We start from the raw sequence: 11,890 nt of genomic DNA, 5'->3' as shown, positions 1-11,890 counted from the left end.
GATAGGAGGTGGCTTGGAGCTGCTATTTGACCGGCTATCGGGTGATAGCTTTCTTCAGGCTTCAGTTTTCTTCTTCAGAAGGGCAGGCGGCGACATCAGAGGCGGAGAGGGCGTAGATATAATAAAAACGCAGTCTTGGTTATACACTATACACACTTTATTCAATAAAAATACAGAGGTTCTATCAAGTAATTTGTACCGTGCCGCAGTCGGGCACGGTACGAGACAGCATACATAAGCCGCAAGGGAGAGCGAGAAGGGGTCGGACTTTCCCGGCTTACGCCGTAGCACGCTCTCCTATTGGCTGGACAATTTCAGATATTGTTTTTACACGTATGCTTATAAGATAAAATAACTCCCTCGAGATGAGTTTTACATGTAAAGGGAGTATGTAGGCCTCTTCCCCGTATCTTATTTAATGTAGAAATGATACAGGGAAAGGTCCTACATACTGAGAAAAAGGGTGACATGAGTTTTAGAGGATTTGACAGGGTCTGATTCCCCGCAATCTGATACAAATATGTGGCTAGGGTCTCGATATCCTAACTTCTGCCCCTGCGAGTGACATAATTAACCGTCTTTATTTTAGGGGCAGCTAGTTAGATTACAAATCGAGACTCCTAGCCGAAAATAAACATAAAAACATGATATACAAATATTAACCTAAAAACACTGGCACCGCACACTCTCGTCCGAGCGCCATTCGTCGCCCTAGCGGCCACTCGGGAAGCTTCAGTCGTGGCCGGGGGTTCGACCGTATCTCCGCGGTCATTCCGTCCATTTTCCCCGTGCAGCTACCATCTCCGCCTGGGCGCCCGCAAAAGGGCCGCTCGGCTTGGTGTCGGTGCCTAACGTTTGGCGCTCGTTCGCCGCGTCACAGGCCGTGTTGTACGTTGTATTATCGCACGCGCGGCGATGTCCGATACACTCCCCCCGGTGTCGCGCAGTCGGCACCTGCTGGTCCCGCATCGGGCCTCGCCGCCGCGTGGCGCTGTCTTCCGGGCGCTGTCATCAGTGGGGCGTAGCAGGACCGCGATCTTGACCGTGGGTCTTGTGTACTCGCCCGTGGAGGTCCGCACCCTGACGGCTCGCACCTGGCCGTCCTTCCCGGGCATGGTTCCCGTGACGACTCCCCGTGGCCATTGGTTCCGTGGCATCGCGGGATCGGTGATCACTACCACGTCTCCAACTTGCAGGGGAGTGGCCGCGATGCGCCATTTCTGACGTCCGCCCAGGCCTGGCAGGTACTCGCGCATCCATCGGCGCCAGAAAGCATCCGCCATCTTCTGGGCTATGCGCCATTGTTTGCGCAAACACACGTTCTCCGGCGCTTCGCTGTAATCCGCGAGGCAAGGCATGCCCCCGGATGACCCAATTAAAAAGTGATTCGGAGTTAAAGGAGCTCCGTCACGAGGGTCTACTGTCACGTGCGTCAGCGGACGGCTGTTGACCGAGAATTCAGCCTCGGCTAGCGCCGTCCGTAACGTCTCTTCTCTAGGCGCTTGCTCTCTCAGTATAGCAAACAGCGCCCTCTTAATGGAACGAACTAATCGTTCCCATGCCCCTCCCATGTGCGGGGATGAAGGAGGGATAAACTTCCACTCAATCTTCATAGTGCTCATTTCATCTAGCACTTTCTTGTCCTCGGCTACGTCTCGGAAGGCAGCGGCCATCTCTTTATCGGCCCCGCGAAAATTTGTCCCGTTGTCAGAGTACAAGACAGACGGGTGTCCTCTTCTGGCGGCCATCCGCCGGATGGCTTGGATCGTCGAGTCGGTGCTCAGTGACGTCACCAACTCAATGTGTACGGCCCTGGTTGTGAGACACGTAAACAAGGCCCCGTACCTCTTCTCTTTGCGCCGTCCCATGGTCACGTGTAGCGGTCCAAACAGATCCACTCCGCAATGCGTGAAGGCGCGCATGTGATGTGCCAATCTCGCCGGCGGAAGACGTCCCATCAAAGGCGGTTGCGGTCGCGCACGATCGTTCTTACACTTCTGGCAGTTAGCTACAATCCATCGAAGCTTTGTGCGTATTCTCATCACGTAGAAATCTTGACGCACATCTGCCATAGTCCTCTCAGTGCTTCCGTGATAGCACATCTCATGCCGGTGTCTCAGCATCAGTTGTACGTACAGCTGCGCGGCGTCTAATATTATCGGAATCCAATATTTTCCCGTACGCCGCTGGCCGCGTATAACCGCGTTCCCATCCTCACCAGTCCGGTGTCGTCTAGCCGGGGCGTGAGGGCATGCAGGCGGCTGCCTCTGGGTAGCGACTCCCCCCGCTTTAGGGCTGTTATGTCGCTGCCAAAGGCGTCGTTTTGCGTTCGCCTGATCCACAATCGCTCAGCGGCTATACACTCCTTTGCGGTTAGGTATTTTCCCACGCATTCTGGGGCGGCACGGCGGCATCGATTCACAAACCGCAGGCACCATGCCGTGGCACGTATAAGCCGTCTCCACGAGCTAAACCGTGCGGCGTCTGGCAGCGCCGCTTGTAACGCGGTGACTATGCGTTCGGCGCGCTTTGCTTCCATGACGGCGATGTCGGGCTGCAGGCCGCGTCCCTTGTGATGCGGCCATTCGCCCTCCTCCCCAGTCAGGAAGGCCGGTCCCCCGAACCAGGCTCCCTGAGGTGTAAGATCAGGCGCGTTGAGGTCCCTGGTGGCAGCATCCGCGGGATTCATCTTAGTCGGAACCCACCGCCACTCTTTCGGGTGAGATAACTCATCTATCTCCCCGAGGCGATGGGCCACGAACGGCGAGAACGCACGGCTGTCGTTTCGTACCCAGCACAGTACTGTCGCCGAGTCCGTCCAATAGACTGTCCTCCCCACAGTGACGTCACTCTCCCGCTTGATGGTGTCTGCCAGTCTCACGGCCATTAGCGCCGCTTGCAGCTCCAGTCGAGGTATTGATAGAGCTCGCAAGGGGCTAACTTTAACTTTACTGCCCACGAACCGTACATGTCTATTACGGTCCGTCTTTTCCACAAAATACGCTACTGCGCACCCCGCCAGTTCGGAGGCATCGCAGAATACGTGTAGTTCCACCCGACTGGTGCGATTTTCTATACACCGCCGGGGTATAGAGCTCTCTGTGCGCTCCACACAGGCTCTCCATTCGGCCCATTTTTCTTGATGGGTCGGCAGGATGACGTCATCCCATCCTATTCCCGATCGCCATACTGCTTGTAATAATATTTTCGGGCGTACCGTAACACACCCTAGAAAACCGAGCGGATCGAATATGCTCATTACCGCGCTCAGTAATTGTCTTTTAGTGGGCCACTCATGTGCGCTTAACGCTATTGTCTTATTAAATTGAAACACAAATCGATCACTGACTGGGTCCCATTTAACACCGAGTACTCGCTCCAAGTACTCACTACCGTTCACTATTATCTCGCGAGCGTCCGTGGCGCGCAAATTATCCGCGGTGGTACGTAGCACTTCACCGTCATTTGAGGACCAATTCGTCAATTGGAATCCTCCCCGTCTTAATATTTCACTTGTTTGATCTCTTAACTGAATAGCTTGTTCCGTAGTATCCACCGCGGCAAGATAATCGTCCATATAAAAATTGTTTTCCACTGCGCGCGCCGCCTCCGGAAATTCACTCGCGTTTACACAGGCTAACTTATTTTTCACATATTGCGCACTTGTCGGTGAGCACGCGGCGCCAAAGGTCATCGAGGTCATCACCATTGTTTTAATCTCGGCGTCGGGTCGCTCCCTCCACAAAAACATCTGAGCTCCTTGATCGGCGGGGCGGATTTTTATCCGTAGAAACATATCTTTTATGTCCGCCGCAAGCGCTATGCGGCCTTCTCTGAAGCGTAATATGTTACCCCATAGCGAGGTCAGCATGTCAGGGCCGGTGAGTAGTTTGTCGTTCAACGAAACTCCACGGCATCGGCTGGCCGCGTCGAAGACGACTCGCAGCTTTCCCGGCTTGTTCACATTTACTACGCCGAAATGGGCTAAGTACCACTTCCGCGGGAAACGAGCGATCTCTATCGGCGTAACTTCCCGGGCGTAATCCTTCTCGATGTACTCCTTAATTTTCGCGCAATATGCCGCCTTGTAGCTCGGGTCCTTGGCCATCTTGTTCTCGACAGATTTCAGTCTGTTTACTGCGCACTGTCGATTGTCCGGTAACCATATGTTGTCTTCTTTCCATCGAAGACCCGTCTCCCACTGACCGGTTGGCGTTGGTCTGGTGGTTTTCTGTAGAATTTCCATAGCGCGCGTGTCTGTGCTGTTAACACGTGGCCTAGGTTTGACGCCCATAGCGTCCACCGCGTAATTGAGGCGCATTAACTCGTCCATGCGATCCTCTACGCTAGCACTCGTCAGTGTGAGTGTTTTGCTGGCTTTGTTCTGCTTATGATTCACGCATCCGTGCGTGATCCATCCCAGCGACGTCAGAGAGCGTAAATATCTCCCTTTCTCGTTGACTTTCCTAGTCACGATTAAATGAGCGTTGTCCTGCCCAATTAATATTTTCGGTAGCACTTCTTTCATACCGTTTCCCTCCGGAATGCACTGGCGCGGGAGATTTAGACTCGTCATTGTGTTCCCGACGAGCGGGTATCCATTCCCACTTGGCCCACGAATAGTCACTGTGACGCGTCGCGACGCCTTATCCTCGGAACACATATCACTCGCACCATGAATCGTTATCCCGCGCACTCGTCCGGGCGCACCGACACTGTCCGCCAGTTCGGAGTCTATTAAAGTCACATTGGAGCCCTCGTCTAACAGGGCGTAAACGTCGGCACCGTCATTGGGGCCGGTCACGTTCACTTTTATCACTTTGAGCAATACCGGTTGAACTTTTTCGCAGGTGCTCATCACTACATTATCGCGGCCTTCTCGTCGCTGTCCATGTAGTGTCCTATGATGCGTATAGCGACACTCTTCTATACCGCACTTCTTAGCCGCCGGGCATTTACCGGCTAAATGTTTATGCCTCAGACACGAGAAACATAAACCCTTTTCGCGAACAATTTCCCATCGGCCCGCTACCGATTTCGCTAAAAACTCGCGACACTTTTCACTTTTGTGCGGGCGATTGCACACTCCGCACTCGTCCCTTGTCTCGGTTGGCGCGGACACTGTATACACATTGTTCTTTGTTTTCTTTTTGGGAAAAAACGACCCCGCGTCCATTCCACCGGCGCTCATTGACGTCTGAGCGATCTCGCTAAGCCAGCAAGAAAATTCCTTCACGGTGGCGCGTTCGTCTCTGTCCCTCGGTAAGGTGTACCACCACAGAGCCCGCATCGCTAGCGGGATCTTGGCCACCATCTCGTTCAGTAGCTGCGGTGATGATAGGCAGCTCGAGTTCCTTGTCCGCTCCAGAGTGGCGACCATGTTCCTCAGGGCCACGGATAACTCAACTATCCCGGTTGAGTTGGGGCTCTCCACTATGGCGGGTAGGCGGCGCGCTTTCTCCAGCATGTGCGCCGTCACAATCTCCTCGTGGCCGAACTGCAGTTCCAGGGTTTCCATGATGAGGTCCGTATTCTGAGGATCCACCATCAGGGAGGAAACCGCCTCCTTGGCGGCCCCTTTCAGCGCACGTTGTAGTCGGAGCAGGTTTTCCGGCGTCGTCAGCCGGCAGACTTCCGTAGACCTCGTATATTGGGCCTTGAAGGCAGGCCATTCCAGTGGGTCTCCTTCGAAGGCGGGCAATTCCTTTGCCGTAGATTGGCGCGCCAACAGCGCCTCCATTTTTCCATCGTCGCCATCGTGTGATCGTGGGCTCCCCGTTGATCCTCCACGTAGCGCGGTGGCCATCTCGGTGATCGCCGCAGCCATCTGCGCGATCGGGTCCGAAGAGCGGCGTACCCAGTCTCCGGTTTGTCTCTCTGCCACCCCAGCTCGTCCGCTGGGGCCCGCATCTGCCCTAGGAGATTCCATTGGGGGTCCAGGTGCGGTCGGTGTCTTCTCAGAGCGCCTCAGGGCGGCGCGCAGTTTCGCAACTTCAGCCTGCAGAAGTTCGACGGTGTCCTCCTCGGAAACCTCCTGTGACGACGCCTCGGTACCCGTCACCGTGGATACGACGTCGGCAGGGGGGGTGACATCAGAGGTTTTCTCGGCGGAGCCTTTTCCAGAGCGAAGTGAAGGCGTCATCTTCCACTGGGATGTGGCGTCCGTATAGCAGCTCCAATCCGGTGAAACGAAGGACCACAACTATATACACGACACCTCGCCGTGCATACAGTTGAACTGTAGATAGGAGGTGGCTTGGAGCTGCTATTTGACCGGCTATCGGGTGATAGCTTTCTTCAGGCTTCAGTTTTCTTCTTCAGAAGGGCAGGCGGCGACATCAGAGGCGGAGAGGGCGTAGATATAATAAAAACGCAGTCTTGGTTATACACTATACACACTTTATTCAATAAAAATACAGAGGTTCTATCAAGTAATTTGTACCGTGCCGCAGTCGGGCACGGTACGAGACAGCATACATAAGCCGCAAGGGAGAGCGAGAAGGGGTCGGACTTTCCCGGCTTACGCCGTAGCACGCTCTCCTATTGGCTGGACAATTTCAGATATTGTTTTTACACGTATGCTTATAAGATAAAATAACTCCCTCGAGATGAGTTTTACATGTAAAGGGAGTATGTAGGCCTCTTCCCCGTATCTTATTTAATGTAGAAATGATACAGGGAAAGGTCCTACATACTGAGAAAAAGGGTGACATGAGTTTTAGAGGATTTGACAGGGTCTGATTCCCCGCAATCTGATACAAATATGTGGCTAGAGTCTCGATATCCTAACTTCTGCCCCTGCGAGTGACATAATTAACCGTCTTTATTTTAGGGGCAGCTAGTTAGATTACAAATCGAGACTCCTAGCCGAAAATAAACATAAAAACATGATATACAAATATTAACCTAAAAACACTGGCACCGCACACTCTCGTCCGAGCGCCATTCGTCGCCCTAGCGGCCACTCGGGAAGCTTCAGTCGTGGCCGGGGGTTCGACCGTCTCTCCGCGGTCATTCCGTCCATTTTCCCCGTGCAGCTACCATCTCCGCCTGGGCGCCCGCAAAAGGGCCGCTCGGCTTGGTGTCGGTGCCTAACGTTTGGCGCTCGTTCGCCGCGTCACAGGCCGTGTTGTACGTTGTATTATCGCACGCGCGGCGATGTCCGATACAACACTTGTATATATCTTGTTCTGAGAATTCTGTATAAATTCTGACTGAAGTAAAGTATTGATATGGCTTTTTGTTGGCTATTATCAATTAGGTTTTTTGTTTAATTTATATTCTGTTATCTTTTCTGTCCCATTAAACATGAGCTTAAACATGGTGGTGACGCATTACAAAGCAATTAAGATAGGCTAACGCGCCTTTAGAGCCGTCAAATGTCAAACTTACATACGTGGGCAGTACGTCAATACAACGTCGCCAATACGAAAAACAAATAAACGCTGCATTCACGTAGATAACCGATCAATGAATTTAAAAATTCATTCCTGATTTCGGAAAATTACGGGAAGAAAACTACTATGACATTGCAATTTTTTTACATCATAAGACAAAACTTATTTTATTTTCTTTTAAACCACAGGACACCAAGAGTCAGACCAAATAACAATTAGATTTTTTGTTTATTATTATAATTTTAATTATTAGTTCTTAAGATGTTTTAAACTAATTCAATAAAGCATAAATAAAAATAAAGACAACAAATGCAATCCTCTGCAAGTACTCCGCGAGGCAGAATAATAATTTGAATTTATAAATACAATGCTGAAAATTTCCCAAGAACAACGATAAAAATAGATTATTTGTTTTTTTTCCAATCAAATTAGCTCTGAGCAATTCCTTAAATTATCTAATAAAAACCAATTCGCTCGTTAAAACGAACTGATCGTTTGGTTTAACTGCGTGTTAAGAGCGATTTAACTTTATTGGACTCCCAGACGAGTTAAGTCTTAATCATCCCCCTCCTTCTGTCATAACTGACAGTTCTTACAATTGCAATAGCTTAATTAAAGCGCATGAGGCTGACAGGGGCATTTTTATTATTTCTTTTCCCCTAGCCGTATCGCTTTACAACTTTCATAAAATAAGAGGTTTAATGTGCAGCCGTTGGTCCCCCGTGCATCATACTGGAGGTATGGAGCAAGGAAGAACGGCACTTACAAGTGGCGTAGCTTATACAGGCAGCTGTCGAACGCGCCCACCGCAAGTAAGGAAGTCCGGCTACTTAACAAAAGACCGACATTCGACATGGGCGTGGAATAATCACATTAAAAATATTCACTTTTAAGTTGTTTATCTATACTTAGAGTAAAAACGCTGTCTTGATCGATACATGTCGAGACGGTATAAAGTAAATTCGATATTTATGTGTGAAAACAAAACTTGTATGTAAACTTTCGTGATTTAACATGTTTAGAAAAATGGTATATATACATTGAGGTATATAACTTGAGTAAACATGAGCGTTCAAAATATGGTCCATCTTTGATAAAACGGACTCTTGTCTGTTGCGAGCATTCCTCAGCTTGTTTTCTCCTCGCAATTACTAAAATATCTATAATCGTTTGTACGCTAAGAAAAGGTTAAAAAGTGATTGTATAACGTTTTACCGGTAAGTAATTTTTTCATCTTAATCAATACTTGTTAAGATAAGCTTTTTTTATACAGGAGCTGCATTATTGTTTATCTTGCTTATAATATACATGGTTTATATTTCAAAAAGAGGACTTTTCTGCTATTACATTACTTTATTTTAGCTAAACTGTTGGGATCAGGAAGGATATTGTAATGTGGGCCGATCAGATACTTCTCAACATTTTCTCATGTGGAGAGGAAACTACTTAAAACTCTTCAGGAGAAGCCGGCTTGTTGACAGTTGTCAACCGGCCTTCCGTTCCACTAAAAGAGTTTTCGGCATTTTGTTCCCTATTTTGGTTTATTTTACCAATTGCCTGCACTATATTGATCATGTATAATACTACCTCTCTTGTGAGTTCTTTATTACCTATCACCGATGGGATCTCGCAGAGATTTTCACCCAAGCTTCTGCATCGTGTCTCCAGCTGTTGTCTTTGAAAGCTGAAAAGGGGGCCAATACAAAGCCCACAAACCTGTTTGTGGGCTTTGTATTGGCAATACAAAGCCCACAAACACGGCATAATAACCCAGAAAAACACTATCTGTATTCTGAAGGCCGTGAAAACCTACGAACCTCGATATAAATACGTTCTACACAATTTTAAATGAAAATTAACAAATAAACATGAATCGTGACGTATTGGGGGCATGGCCAATGGAATCACCGTTTTTACGGGAATTTAAAATTACAAATATAAATATTTTTTTATTCTACTAATAATGAGCAAAAAAATTTTTTTACGGGACAATATTTCAAAGACCTTTATTACTTTAAAAATGTTTTAAAAAACCCTGATATTTCCCTATTTAAAAAATAATAGAGAAATACAAATGTCTGGTACTGTATGCAGACTAGTGTTACATCACAACCAGAAAAAATGTTTTTTTTTGTGTATGTCAGCATTTTTGGTTACAGTTTTTTTTATTTTTTTTATTATTTATAAATTTCATAAAAGTTACATGTTTTTTCAAAAAATCTATACAGATCTACTTTTATACATCTGGTAAATGTTATCGCTGTAACTCTCCTAAAAAAGAGATTCACTCTTGTGCTTGGAGAGTGACTTACACTGTTGTAGTTGTTTATTTATTACAGTTTATATAATTTTGAATATATATGAGTACATAAGAAAAAAATAAAAGCATAGGATATTTAAAGAAGAAAAACCTAAAACAATAATACGTTCATACTAATTGAAATTTAATGTAGTTTTTACACGTGTTCAAAATAAATCTTTAGATTTATTTTAAATTTATTTGTTGACATATTATTTTTTATAGTTTTTTTACACCTTTGAAGAAAAAGCTATTTTGACCATGACTTGTGTGGAATCCAGGAATTTTAATATTATGTTGGTTTTTGAGTGACTTATTCATCTCAAATTCTATGTTATGCTATCGTCTTGTTTATTTCGAAATTTGATTAAATTATTCAAAATTCTTATGGTTTTAATTGTTGTTAAGTTTTGTATTTTATATCAAACTGGTATGTTTTTTCGCACAGTTTAGTCGTAAGGGCAAAGTAAGGTATGGTGTTATTAATTTAACGTTACTACAAGTAAGTTTTAAAATAAGTTTTTTTCTCCATAAAAACATATTTTAAACGTAATGCTTTAGCTAAATTCCTTCCAGGAACCGCCCACCAGTGGAGGAGCTATTTTACTTAACACCTCGTGACTGTCGGAGCCCGGGGTCCCAGCGCGCCCCTTCCTACCGCGCGCCGTACGCTGCCATCACGTCAACTCTCCCCCAATCTACCCCCACCCCAGCAGCGGATATTTTTCACGTAGAGCCATGAAACGTGCCGCGGTGGCTGTCAATACACCCCTGCCCGAAGCGACAGAAATTGAAAAGAAAACACAAATTAAAAAACACTGTACCGGTACTGAATAAAGAGTTCAAAAATAAACGAAAATGTTTCGAAACGTAAAAGTTATAAATTGTCATTATAGCGTGCCAGAAATCAACATTTAAAAGAATATAATAACAATGTAATTCATCATTATCGTCATCATTCCCAAATTCATATTCTGTGATGAATATGGCACTGCATTGGAACACAAAATGCAGCGTACCTCGATCATCTGTTATATAGTAAGGTGATCAGTCTGTAACCGCCTATGGTCTTATGCAGCCTAGCTGCATATATCGTTATAAGCAGGGGTGCTATTCTGAATATTCTCAAGGGTTACGAGAACGAAGAAATGCGGGAATATTATCAATATGATGTAATAACATTCAACTGGAAAAAGTCATAGAGATTCGAGATCTTGGTGTCGTATTTGACGAAAAACCTTAATTCAAAAACCACATCAACCACATTACTTCTAAAAATACGAAAAAATTTAGGTTTCATTCTTAAAACCATAAAGTATTTTGAATCAGTTAATATAATAAAATTCTTGTTATATCCTTGGTCAGAAGCCAATTTATTATTTTTTAAATTTATTTATTTAATCCATTATATTTACAAAGGAAAATATTTGTACAATAGGTGTTATATATTATTTCCTTTTTATTGATGGATGTAGCCGCTCCGCTTGTTCACAGGCACGTTCCGGAGTGTGAGCGTATTATTTATTTTATATATTATTGTACATTCTTCTAAATCAATTTTGGTGTAAAAGTTCAAAAGAAATATGAAAATTTCAAAAAAATATGCAAAAAGATTTTAAAACATACCTTCATTAATAAAACAAGAAAGAACTTTCAAGAAATTAAAAATTTATTCTAATATTTTAAACATATTTCTCAGCTTCCTGCCTAGTCTTTTTAGTAAAACAATTTACGGACTATAGTTTTTAAAGCATTGTTTTTTATTTTGCTCACCAATATATCCGTACTTAAAAAGTTGTATAGCTTAGGGGCCAGAAAATTATAGTGCCTTTGTCGGTAATTTGTTTTTTTTCTTTGGTAGCAGAAGTATTATTTTTTGTCTTTGCCTAGTGTCATAAATTTGCCATCCATCTTATGATTCTATGATATATGTCTGTCAGGCTTATGATAAAAGTGTCATAAAATTTTCTTTATATATATTTCCCTTATGTCTAGTACGGGAAATTCTGTAAAAAGTCTGTATGTAGAGAATCGGTATGGCTTTTTGTTAGCTACTCAATTAGAGTACAGCTCTACTATATGGTCCTCTTTTTTTTTGCACAACAGGCCAGGAGGCTCAATTACATTGAAGAAAAATCTGATATATTATCTGTGTTCTCACCGGGAATTGAACCCAGAACCTTCCACGCGTGAA

At 45.5% G+C, this 11,890-nt stretch overlaps 2 protein-coding genes across 2 annotated transcripts; both read right to left on the bottom strand.

Annotated features, from left to right (window-relative positions):
- Positions 1-907: 907 nt before the first annotated feature.
- On the bottom strand, positions 908-2,072 carry LOC148276850 (uncharacterized; the record flags this gene model as incomplete). The annotated part of the gene is made up of 1 exon (XM_088233668.1): positions 908-2,072. A coding segment is annotated over exon 1 (1,165 nt), but the record flags the coding sequence as incomplete, so codon positions are not given.
- Positions 2,073-2,155: 83 nt separating this feature from the next.
- LOC148276849 (uncharacterized) lies at positions 2,156-6,142 on the bottom strand. Its single transcript, XM_088233667.1, has 2 exons — positions 3,853-6,142; positions 2,156-3,171 (listed from the first exon to the last, which is right to left on the bottom strand). Exons 1-2 carry the CDS (start codon positions 6,140-6,142, stop codon positions 2,156-2,158), a joined length of 3,306 nt encoding a protein of 1,101 aa, XP_088089793.1.
- Positions 6,143-11,890: the final 5,748 nt, after the last annotated feature.

This window comes from Micrasema longulum, unplaced genomic scaffold (assembly GCF_059751315.1).
Source record: "Micrasema longulum isolate JH-2025_06_02 unplaced genomic scaffold, ASM5975131v1 h1tg001138l, whole genome shotgun sequence".
Taxonomy (NCBI): domain Eukaryota; kingdom Metazoa; phylum Arthropoda; class Insecta; order Trichoptera; family Brachycentridae; genus Micrasema; species Micrasema longulum.
The sequence above is the reverse complement of the archived record's forward strand: the minus strand, read 5'-3'. Positions and strand labels throughout refer to the sequence as shown.

Coding starts and splice junctions, on each gene's coding strand:
- LOC148276849 (XM_088233667.1), bottom strand. CDS start 6,142: ATGACGCCTTCACTTCGCTCTGGAAAAGGCTCCGCCGAGAAAACCTCT. Junction 3,172..3,852: donor CATGCTGACCTCGCTATGGG/GTAACATATTAC, acceptor GATCGGGAATAG/GATGGGATGACGTCATCCTG.